The sequence below is a fragment of the Ipomoea triloba genome, chromosome 1 (genome assembly GCF_003576645.1).
Source record: "Ipomoea triloba cultivar NCNSP0323 chromosome 1, ASM357664v1".
Lineage (NCBI taxonomy): Eukaryota > Viridiplantae > Streptophyta > Magnoliopsida > Solanales > Convolvulaceae > Ipomoea > Ipomoea triloba.
This window is the reverse complement of record NC_044916.1, coordinates 24,239,231-24,251,929: the sequence shown is the minus strand read 5'-3', so window position 1 is coordinate 24,251,929 and position 12,699 is coordinate 24,239,231. Positions and strand designations below refer to the sequence as shown.

Below are 12,699 nucleotides of genomic sequence, written 5' to 3'. Positions count from 1 at the left end.
TAGTAATTATATATATGTTGATATGTATTTGTATGAGGACATTAGTGGAATATAATTCTGACTCTTCTCCCTATTATTTTATCTCTACTCTCTATACTATTTTGCTATTTCCCTGATTTAGCTTATACTTTGAAACGGTTTGTAATTCACATGTTAGGAGTTAACGGTACAACCTGCACAACCAACCATTTACAACAAATTTAACTTTACAACAAAAATTAACTCAGAAATAAACTGTGGCTCAATTTTATGAAATATTTCAAAAAGGTCGTAAGGGGTGACGTACGTGGCTAGTAGAAATCACTGTGGACAAGCGAAAAGTCTTTTTTATTTTTGTGGGTCATGAAAGAATGTTAAATAGAAGAGGTATATTTAAACAAACATCCCAAATTCCTTCCGTTTCTAGCCTGCCTAACTTGGAAACAAAGTACAAATTTTGTGAAGAAAAATAGTGAGATGTCAGGGCCACAGTGCTTTACCAATCCACCAACCCTCAGCTCAACAGCTGGATCTGGGAGCCTACAAGAGATTGCAGGCATTAAGACTTATGTTTCTGGTTCCCAAGATTCCAAGCTTGCCATCCTTATGATTTCTGATGCCTTTGGTAAGTCTATTAATTGCTAATTAATAATCTTTCATGATTTCTTGCTATATTTGAGAACGTTATAAATTGAATTTGAAACTCTTTGTATGAAGTCTTGAGTGTATATTATCATAATAGACCATCTTTGTTAACACGAACTTAATTCACTGATTCATAGATTGTATCTGAACAAAAAATAAGGTTCAAAATTTGGCGTCGACAGTTGGTGGTGTGAAGATTATGCTCAAAGTTAGCAGATATTTTATGCGTATCTGTATTTGGGATGTGAAAAGACAAGACCTTATAAAAAGCAATAAAACAGATTAGAAAGAATTATCTTTAAAAGACAATAGCAAGAGCACATGTGAATTGATTTTGAAGATTAGTTTTGTTTTGCAGGTTATGAAGCACCAAAGTTGAGGTAATTAATTAATTTCATAGAAAACATTTATTAGATGTGAGGAATCTAATCTTGAGGAGTTGGATCTCCATTGCTGTCATAAAGGAAGCTCGCGGACAAGGTTGCGGGCGCCGGATTCTTGGTGGTGGTTCCCGATCTGTTCTACGGCGATCCGTTTAACGACCAAAAATATGCCACCGCAGTTCAGTCGTGGCTGGCGGCTCATCCACCGGTCTGCCATTTAATCCAAAATCTTCTATTTCAATTTTTTTTAATTCTAATTTTATTTCCTAAACCATTGCATTTCTCTACTTTTAACTATCAAAATAGTTAAAAACGAATTCTAATCAATTTTGAATTTGAGAATCAATAAATAAAGGGAAAATAGTTAAATACACCCTGGAGCTTTGTATGAGAAGTTAAATAGTTCTGAACTTGTAATTAAAAGTAATCACATATTAATTTAATACATTAAGACCAAAAAATTGATTGGTGACATGCAATAAGAGGTCATTAGTGCACTAGTGGAGCTCTGACGACGTTCTGACAATTTCTGGGGAAAACTGACGATAGTGTGACCAACGAGTCGTCGGAAAAAGGCAAATAAACCGGTTGCCTTCTCCATTGCTGGAGATGGCGATCAGTTAGGCCTTGAGCATTAAATTAATATGTAGATGTGTGAGTTTGTAAGTCTAATTGATTTTGCATATACAAAATTTAAGAGTGTATTTGACATTTTTTCTATAAATACAACAAAGATTCAAAACTGGAATTAATTCTTTTTTATTTTCCAAACTTTTAAAAATACTATTCCTCTTACTTTCAGAGCAGAGGATGCGATGATGCCAGAACATTAGTTGAAACCTTGAAGAACATGGGAGTTTCCTCCGTAGGGGCCACTGGATTTTGTTGGGGAGGTAACCCTAATTAAATTCCTCACTTAATTTATTTTTTTTTTACTTTATCCAAACCATTAGCTAACTTCAATCTTGACTTATGTAACATATGAAACAGATTCAAATTTAAGATTTTAACTTAAAAATTCAATTGTTAACTCGATTACATTAGCTTTTATTAATAAACAGTTGCTCCGTATAAAATAAAATTAACATGTTTGATTTATGGAATGAATTTTAATGGAATAAGAATGATATTCGATCTATAGGAAATGGAATAGGCAAGGAATTGAATATCACTTATATGTTATTGTTTGGTTTGCTGAAAGAATAGACTTTACGAATGTTCGAGTGTTTGGTTAGTTTAAGGAATAGAAATGAAATATATTTTTAAAAGACATAAATGTTGAAAAAATAAAAAGATCAGAGCATAAAATGACATTTTAAGTAGCTATTTTGTGGTACAAATATCAGTGGATTCACTTCTAATTTGGGTCGGATCAAAGTGAATTGGAGTTCTTCGAAGTAAGACGAAGAAATCAATATATTGTATGATCAAAACAGATAATAGGTGAATGAGAAATTCATTCTCAAAATCATCTCGATTGAGTTGGAAATGAAGGTAGAAAAGATTTGAAAAAACGCTTGTCCCACATTGAAAAACGAACCAAGTTTGCACTAATATATATATATATATATATATATATATATATCTTTTTTGGAGAAGTTTGGAATTCTATAGTTTAGTGGTTCTCTCACTCATAGCTAATGCAAATTAGCTCATTCTCAAAAACATGTTTTAAAATAGAATATAACAATCTTGTTAATATGTAATACTCCTTCTGTCTCATTTTATCTGTCATGTTTACTGTTTTATTCATCTTTTTCTTTTTTTGTTTATTTCTATTAGCATTTTCTTATCATTTTTCAATTTGATTTTATTTTTTGTATTTAATAGTACTTTTAATTTAGTTTCTAAATATATAAATTTTACATACTAATTTTAAACTTAATATTATAAAAAATAAAGGAATAAGGGTCAAATAGGCCACCGAACTACACACGAAACTGCAATTAGGCCATCAAACTCAAAAACAATGCAATTGGGTCCCTCAACTACACAAATTCATGCAAATTAACCCAAAGTGACTTGTTGACTTGATCTTCCGGTTACCAACTTTAAAAATAACATTTTAAAATAATTTTTAATTAATTAATTAATTAAAATTAAAATTAAAAAAAAACAGGAACAAGTCAATTGGGTCCTTTTTTTATTTTAAATTTTAAATTTTAAATTTAATTTTAATTAATTAATTAATTTAAAATTATTTTAAAATATTATTTTTAAAATTGGTAACCGGAAGATCAAGTCAAAGAAGTCACTTTGGGTTAATTTGCATGGATTTGTGTAGTTCAGGGACCCAATTGCATTGTTTTTGAGTTCAATTGCCTAATTGTAGTTTCGTGTGTAGTTCGGTAGGAGTTCAATTGCCTAATTGTAGTTTCGTGTGTAGTTCGGTAGCTTATTTGACCCTTATTTGTAGTTTCGTGTGTAGTTCGGTAGCTTATTTGACCCTTATTTGGGTTAATTTGCATGGATTTGTGTAGTTCAGGGACCCAATTGCATTGTTTTTGAGTTCAATTGCCTAATTGTAGTTTCGTGTGTAGTTCGGTAGGAGTTCAATTGCCTAATTGTAGTTTCGTGTGTAGTTCGGTAGCTTATTTGACCCTTATTTGTAGTTTCGTGTGTAGTTCGGTAGCTTATTTGACCCTTATTCCAAAAATAAATTATAAATAATTTTAGTTAAACTTCGTTAACCGAATCTAACACATAAAATGGGCCGGAAGGAGTAGTTATTTTCTTGATGTGTTATAGGGATGGTGGTTGCAAAATTGGCTAAATCATATTGCATTGGAGCTGCCGTTATCTTGCATCCCGGTAAAATTTCAGTAGAGGAGATTGAAGGTATTTGAAATTTCCCTCTTCTCTCAAGCTTTTATTTCACACTATAATATAATCCTTCTATCTTCTTTTTTTTTTTAATTTTTTTTTTAATTTTAGTGTATGTTTTAATTAAATATATATAATAACATTTTCATTTTTTACATGGATTACCAAAATTTAGTATAAAATGTCTAACATACCGAATTTTATCCTTCCCCATATGAGGACATGTAAGATATTTTAACCAGTCATTTGACAAATTTAAAAAAAAAAACAAAAAAAAAACAAATCAAAAGATTTCTCAAAAAAAAAATCAAAAGATTAAAAGTAGAATTAGTTATATATGTATTGTGATCACAAGTAAAACTGGCAAAACAGTTCCAACCTGATAACTTGGACCCGTTTAACCCGTATTTTAGACGGGTTGAGTTGCAGAATTTTTAACTCGACCTATATAACCCGGGTAATTTATATCGTGGATAATCCAAAAACGACGCCGTTTTGGTTATTTTAATTAACGGCTTTTCGGTTTTCCGTTCGACCTTAACTTATAAGATGAGTTCTGTGCATTCTGTTGTGACATTCTGTGTACTCTAGTCATTGATTCTGTGTATTCTAGTATGTAATTATGTACATTATTGATTTCTAATACCATACCTCATGAAACATAAGAGATAATACTTAGGCTTATATTATGTGTATCATTTTCATTAATTATGTGTATTTTGGATCTTTTAATTAACAACTTTTCGTTTCCCGTTCGACCTTAACTTATAGATCAATTTTGTGCATTCTGTTGTGACATTCTCTGTATTCTAGTCATTGATTATGTGTATTCTGGTATGTAATTCTGTACATTATTTGATTTCCAATACCATATCTCATGAAACAGCAGAGATAATACTTAGGCTAATAATTCTGTGTATTCTAGTATATGATTCTGTATATTCTGGTATATAATTCTGTACATTATTGATTTCGAGTATCATACTTCATGAACTAGTAATGTTAATACTTAGGCTATTGATTTTGTGTATTCTATTGAATAATATATATGTGTATACTTTTATATATTTCTATACATTAATGATCTAATTTTTTACACTTAATGTTATTGCCCCCAATAATGCACAGAATTATGGTATTGAAATTACTAATGTACAGAACTGTATAATATACACATAAACACTCAATAGAATACATAGAATTACACATAAGAATACACAGAATTACACACATTACGGGAATTCGACGGACGGAATGGTGTCTGTCGCGCGTCAGCTTCCCACTACTTAGTTAAACGACGTCGTTTCGGACTAGGGTCCACAGTGCACTGTGGATCCTGGTCCACGATATAACGATTGTATAACTAGTGTGGAGGTACGGGTTTGATTCCTAGGCTATACAAAAATTTAAAAAGTTTAACCTCAGCCTGGACCTTTAGCCTGTTTCCCTACCTAATCATGGGTTGGGTTGGTAAAATCTCAACCCGTGTAAAAAAATGGGTCAGGCCATTTTTGGGTGAACGGATGGGCTAGCCCGGCCCGTTATAACGTCTCTAACGGCAAGAATATTATTTTCATAGAGAAAATATAATGCATGTTACGTTGTTTATCATATGATATGATGATAAAATATGGAATTGCAGAGGTTAAGGTTCCAACGGCCATACTAGGTGCAGAGTTTGATCATATATGCCCGGCAGAGCTGATTAAACAACTGGGCGATGCTTTATCTACAAAGCCTGAGGTAAGAATAGAAGGTTTAGATTGGATCATTTGTATGCATGTGAAGACTAGAATTTAATGGGAGAGTTGATTGGCAACTCAGGATTTACATTCGAGATTTTAAGATCAGGGTCTTGTGAACTTAGACTTAATCTTGGCAGTACTGAGATCACCTAAGTTATAAATAAATAAATTGAAGAAGTAAAATGTTGTGTGAGTTAGAATTATTAATAGTTGAAGAACAGAAAAATGTAAAATTGGAGTGATTTGAAATGGTTTATATATGCAGATTGATAGCTTCGTGAAGGTATTCCCTGGAGTAAAACATGGATGGACATTGCGATACGATGACGAGGATGAAGAAGCTATCAGAGTTGCAGAAGAGGCTCACTCGGATATGCTCAACTGGCTAACCAACTACATCAAGTGACAATTACAAGGTAGACTACTAAAGTAAGGTTCATATTTAGTGTATTAAATATTCAAGGATTTGAGTTATAAATAATGAGGAGTCTCAACTTTAGTTATTACATTTCTTTTTGTTCCAAATGATGAAATAATACTCATATTATCACAAAATGAATATACATGTTACAAATAGAAAGAACCAAAATAAAAATATGTAGAGTAAAATGCCGCTTTACCATAGAATTGCAATTGTTATACCATAGACCATGATCTATATTGCTAATAGTTATTGCATGGACCATAGTACAATTGTGTGGACCATGGTTCAAAAACGACGTCGTTTCGCACAATTTTTTTTCTTCACGCGACCCGTTGCATAGCTCATAATATATATTTTTCTAAAGTATAATGTACATTATTGTGACTCATAAAATACATTATCTTACCCCAGAAGTTTCATTATTCTAACACATAAAGTACATTATACTAACATATAAAGTGCATTATTCTAACACATAATGTACATTATTTTAACACAAAGTACATTGTTCTATAAAGTACATTGTTCTAACTCATAAAATTCAACGACGCCGTTTTGAACCGTGGTCCACAGAATAATTCGCTCTATATTGCATGTTGGACCCTAGTCTAAAAATTATGTCTGCAGTTAATGTATCGTGTACGCAGTTAACCGTTTATGTGACTACAGTTAACATATATGTACCTGTCATTAATAGTTTTTGTGTCTGTAGTTATCATTTTATGTGTTTGTAGTTAACATGTTATGTGCCTTCAATTTATTTACAGGTACATAAATGGCAGTCGTTATACGTCGGACCCTGGTCTTATACGTCATCGTTTTGAACTTTAATTTTAACGGCAACCGTTTGTATTTCAGTTCGCGTTACATAGATTTTTTTAACTGTAATGCATGTTTATGTATCTCATGTTTTTGTGCCTCATGTTACGCAATTTTGTACATTAAACGTAAGGATTTTGTACTTGAAATTGATTAGTAGTTGTAGAACACAAACCATATTGTGTGTCTTATTTAACGAATTTATGTCTTGTATTACGAAATTATGTGCTTATAGGACACAAATTATTTACATAAATCAGATCTGATAGTAAATAAAATAGAAAACATGTATATGTATCTCGTGTTATGCGTTTCTGTATATATATGCCTCATGTTACGCAATCTATACCTTAAGCGTAAGGATTCTATACATGAAATTGATTAGTAGTTATATATCACAAACCATATTGTGTCTTATTTTACGAATTTATGTCTTGTATTATGAAATTATTAGATGCTTATAGAACATAAATTATTTACATAAATCAGATCTGAGAATAAGTAAAATAGAAAGCAAGTATATGTATCTCGTGTTATGTGTTTCTGTACCTCATGCACTGTTGCAAAAATCGGTCGCCTAAGCGCTAGGCACCCCAAAGACGAGGCAAATTGCTCCCTAGCTAGGCGGCCGACCCGCCTAAGCAGCTGCCTAGCACCTAACTCGGCCGACTGGACCGAATTTTGTCGAGTTAACTCGGGCAAGTTGGCGTTGTTAATTTTGTTATTATATTTATATATATGTAAATAATTTATTTATATAAATAAGAGAAGTAAGATATATATATATATATATATATATATATATATATATATATATATATATATATATATATATATAAATAAATATATATATATATATATATATAGATATATATATATATATATATATCTATATATATATATATATATATATCTATATATATATATATATATATATCTATATATATATATATATATATATCTATATATATATATATATATATATCTATATATATATATATATATATATCTATATATATATATATATATATATCTATATATATATATATATATATATCTATATATATATATATATATATATCTATATATATATATATATATATATCTATATATATATATATATATATATAGATATATATATATATATATATATATATATATATATATATATATATATATATATATATATATATAATGACATACACCAATTCACATGCACTATTTTTTTGTTTTTATAGGTCGCGGCCTAAGCACCGCTTAGACGTCGCCTATACTGCCTAGGCACTAGGCGCTAGTCTACTGCCCGACTAGCGCCTACTGCAACCATGACCTCATGTTACGAAATTCTGTACCTGAAATTGATTAGTAGTTGTATAACACATATTGTGTGTCTTATTTTACGAATTTATGTCTTGTATTTTAAAATTATGTGCCTATTGGACATAAATTATTTTCATAAATCAAATATAAGAGTAAATAAAATAGAAAACATGTATATGTACCTCGTGTTATGCGTTTCTATACCTCATGTTACGCAATTTTATACCTTAAGCGTATGGGTTCTGTACCTAGAATAAATTAAAATTTATGTTAAACATGAGAAATGGGAAGCTATGAAATCTGTTAAAGCTTAAATATCAAACGACGTCGTTTTGATCCAGAATCCATAATGCTATGTGGACCCTGATCCACGATATAAATTGCCCATAAACAGTTATTACAGTTACAAAATATGTAAGTGTCAACTGCAAATATATAATTTGAATGTTATTTTAGACCAAAATTCATAATACAAGGTAGGCATTGATCCATGGTATAATTTGCAATTTTGATCAAGGTCCATCGTAAAGTTTGGGCCTTAGGCCTTAGCCCACCCAAAACGCCGTCAAAATCAATACTTAAATGCTTCTAAACTTCCACCCACTCCAATTAATGATTCACAATATCTTTTTTTTTTTTTTTTTTTTTTTTGAGAAATTCACAATATCTTTTTAGTTTGTTCATTTGTGTTACTTCATATTTCCTTTTGTACGTGGACAATATTATTTACAATAAACCCAAATGGGGTTACAAGGAAATGAAACATAATTATTGTATTTAAAGATTATGAGTTTGATTCTTTTCAGTATTTAACTCTTGGTTGAATCTTTCACAGAGAGTATTGTTATTGTAATTTTTCTTGTGTGATTTTTGAGATATTATATAAAAATGAGGTTTAATCTATGCACACCATCCGTAATTAAAATCAATTCATATATCAATACCAAAGCAGGGCCGGCCCTGGCCATGTCGGGCCAGGGCGACCGCACAAGGCCCCCAAAAATATTTTATGTATAGTTCAATATTTTATACTTGATAAATATTTTTTAAAAATCTATATACTGGGCTTAATTGTAAGTGAAAATAAAATTTTAGAAGTAATTGACATCGAAATTTGAGCGAATAATTTTGTATTTAAATGTCCACGAAAATGCCATTAATTTTAAATTAAATTTTGAAATGTATTTTTTTTTGTTGAATTTTATGCATTATATTTAGACAAATTTTTTTTATTACTTTTTCACTTTTTGTCATAAAATACAATAACTTGAAGTCTATATGGATTTGGACTCAATTTCCTCAGTTATAGAGATTTTCTAGATCTTCTAGACTTCTATATTTATATTTCATAAGTCTTTTGGGGTTATGTTTCTTACTTTTATAGATATCTCTTTGTATATTATAATGAAATTTAAATGTTAAAAATATCTCTCTTCCCCTATGTTCTTGTCTCTTTATTATTATTTTTGTGTTTTTCATTTTACTATACTATATTTAATTAGATTGCATCTTGATACAAAAATAGTGAAGGTCCAAATTAAATTATTAGACAGGGCCCCTATTTTTAATGGAACGGCCCTGTACCAAAGTATCATTTTAAAATACTAGTACAGTTTCATTTGACAATATACATTATTATATAGCTCTATTCTTTAGTTTCATTATCCACACACTAGTTTAATTATATTTAGTAATGCATAAGTATTGTTTTAAATACGCTTCAGGTTCATATGACAATATATGTTATTGGTTGACTCTAGATTTTTGTTTAATTTTTAACACACACTCGTATTATTATAGCAACACTAAAGTATCATTATAATTATACTACATTTTCATTTGAAAATATATGTTATTGAATGGACTTTGTTTTTTGGTTTCATTTTTCACGTACACTCATTATATATAGCAATACTAAAGTATCATTTTAATTCTACTACAGTTTCATTTGACGACCAAGGCCTACACAACGTTGTGTAGACTTTGGTCCACTGTATAATTATTCTTATATGATGAGTTAACAAGGATTTCAAATAATAATTAAACAATTATTATATTTTTAATATGTAAAAAAATAAATTTTGTAAAATAAATTGACAATTTTGTAAAATAAATTGAAAATTCTGTAAGTAAATTAATGAAATTCATAACAGGTATTTAATTTACTAATAGAACTATTTAATCATTGATATTTAAGTTGTAACTATTTAATCAAACGGTACTATTTTCTCTTAGTAGTTGTTAAGAAATTGAATACGCTCTCTTATCTTTGTGATTTAATTAAATCCCCATTATTCATTAAGGTGATGAATTAGTATAAATTTGAAATGTGTCCTAGGGCTAAAGATTGTAAAAATAATTTTTAAAATAAAAAAAAGTAAAATATTTTCATTATAATGTAAACAAGATAAAGAAGAGTAAAGGAAAAAAAAATTAATGGACTTTTAGAGGAATGCTATAATATAATGGAGGTGAACTTTAGAAAATAAGAGAAAAGGGTAGATGATACTAACTAATATTGTTTGGTAGGCAATGCTAGCGGATAAGGAAATGCTACCCGTCCCATTTTATGTGTCTGGTTCGCTTAATGAGACTTGACTGAACTTATTTTTAATTCAAATTTTCATAGTATTAAATTTAATATTAATATACAAAATTTATATATTTAGAAACTACACTAAAAGTACTATTTTTTTTGAATACTATTCACTCTGTTACAATGTAGTATCTGTTCATACATAATTTCTCAACCTACTGAAGCACAACGAGCCAACGCCCCAACTGGGGATCGAACATGTGACCTCTCACTTGGGAGGACCACAGCTATGCCGCTAAAAACAAAAACAAAAAAATCAAATTTAAAAACATGTAAAAAATAATAAAGAAAATAAACAAATAAGAAAGAGTTGGTTTGACTAATGGATAGTAGGTAGGAAAAATAAAATGGGACAGAGGGAGTAAGTGAGTATGACCAAAACCATGGCAACATTTGATCATCTCGACTCCAATAGAGACTCTAATGGGGTGTTTGGTAGGATAGAATTGTAATTCCATTATTACCAAACTCCATGGAATTACAATTCCCTGGTTTGGTTGAAGGGAATTGCAAATCCACAGAATTACAATTCCCTCCAACCATGAAATTGCAATTCCTAGGATCCTCTTAGAAATTGCAATTGCACACTTTGTGGAATTGTAATTCCATGATAAATTACCATTTTATTGTTTGACAAATCTTATTTAGGAGCTTATAACTTATTTTAACCTTTTAATAAGCTAAAAACTCTGTTTAGTAATGTTTTCAAAATAAACTAGTAGCTTAAAATAAGCGCGTATTTTGAAAAACTACCTTAGGTAGCGTTTCAAAAATAATTTAAGCTAGTAGCTTCCTAACTTTTTTTCATCTTTATCCTTATTATTTTAAATAAATGACATCTTTTACCCCTCCCTCCCAATTAAAATCCTTTTGGCATTTTCTCTTCAATATATTTGGTTGTAATTTCAATTTGACATTTGTGTGTTTGAACATTAATTTTTGTTTGAACTAGTTTTATAAACTATAAACATTTTGTTTTACTTTATATATTTTCAAATATATGATATTACTATATATTTTATTAAATTATATCCGTTTCATTATTTTATATTTTAATATGTAAATATACCTATTTAAATTTAAAACTATTTAAATTTTATGAAGATGTCATTTTTAGTCTTTTTACATTTAACAGCTTATCAAAAATCTAATTTTACCAAACACTTTAAAGCACAACAGCTATCTTAACCTCTTTTCAGATTTTAGCTACTAACTTATAGTTTTTTAGCTTTTAGCTACTTTTCAACTTTCATGTATCTTTTCAGCTAAGTTAACCAAACATAGTCATAATTTGTTGTAGAAGAAAGTATGTACTATATGTTTTTTCCAAATTATTTAACCCACTTTCTATTTCAAATGACGTTGATTTGTTTGATTTACTAATTACTATGGGATTAACTAACGGGGTGTATTCAATCAAGACTTTTTTTAAAAACTTTCAAAGACTTTTAAAGTGATAGATTTTAATTGACTTTTGTAGAGTTATTCTTTTTTTTTTTTATATGAACATCTCTCATTTATAATAACTATAAAATAAATAAGAATCTCTCAAAAAATTCAACTGAACACAAACACATATATTAATAATTAATTAACATACAATTATATAAAATTATATTAATTAAATAAAATTTATAAAATATAAATTATACAATTGTAATGCTATATATGTAATTTTTCTTTTTTAAAAAAATATTTAAAATGTTGTTGTTGTTGCTGTTCACAGCAAAATTTGCTGCGATCGCAACAATTCTTTTTTCTTTTTTTTTTCTGCTGCGATCGCAGCAAATTTTTTTGGTGATCATAACAATTTTTTTTCTCTGCATATCAATAAATAATAATTTTTCGTAGCAAAGGGAATAAGTATTTATGAAAGGTTTGAAACGTACTGTAAAATTAATGAAAAGTTTGTTTGGTTTTGATAGAGGAAAACAAAGTCTTTAGAGAATGTTAAAAGTTTGGGGT

The 12,699-nt window shown here is 29.1% G+C and overlaps 1 protein-coding gene across 2 annotated transcripts; it reads left to right on the top strand.

Annotated features, from left to right (window-relative positions):
• Nucleotides 1–411: 411 nt before the first annotated feature.
• On the top strand, nt 412–7,039 carry LOC115996292 (endo-1,3;1,4-beta-D-glucanase-like). 2 transcript variants are annotated; one of them, XM_031235490.1, is made up of 8 exons: nt 412–604; nt 983–1,004; nt 1,089–1,215; nt 1,810–1,900; nt 3,756–3,845; nt 5,473–5,573; nt 5,841–5,991; nt 6,767–7,039. In XM_031235490.1, the coding sequence occupies exons 1-7, from the start codon at nt 457–459 to the stop codon at nt 5,979–5,981; spliced, it is 720 nt and encodes a 239-aa protein (XP_031091350.1). In that variant the 5' UTR covers nt 412–456; the 3' UTR covers nt 5,982–5,991; nt 6,767–7,039. The 2 variants fall into 2 exon arrangements, with proteins under 2 accessions (XP_031091350.1, XP_031091358.1); XM_031235498.1 differs by having other exon boundaries at nt 5,841–6,004.
• Nucleotides 7,040–12,699: the final 5,660 nt, after the last annotated feature.

Coding starts and splice junctions, on each gene's coding strand:
- LOC115996292 (XM_031235490.1), top strand. CDS start 457: ATGTCAGGGCCACAGTGCTTTACCAATCCACCAACCCTCAGCTCAACA. Junction 1,005..1,088: donor TATGAAGCACCAAAGTTGAG/GTAATTAATTAA, acceptor GCTGTCATAAAG/GAAGCTCGCGGACAAGGTTG. Junction 5,574..5,840: donor CTTTATCTACAAAGCCTGAG/GTAAGAATAGAA, acceptor TTATATATGCAG/ATTGATAGCTTCGTGAAGGT.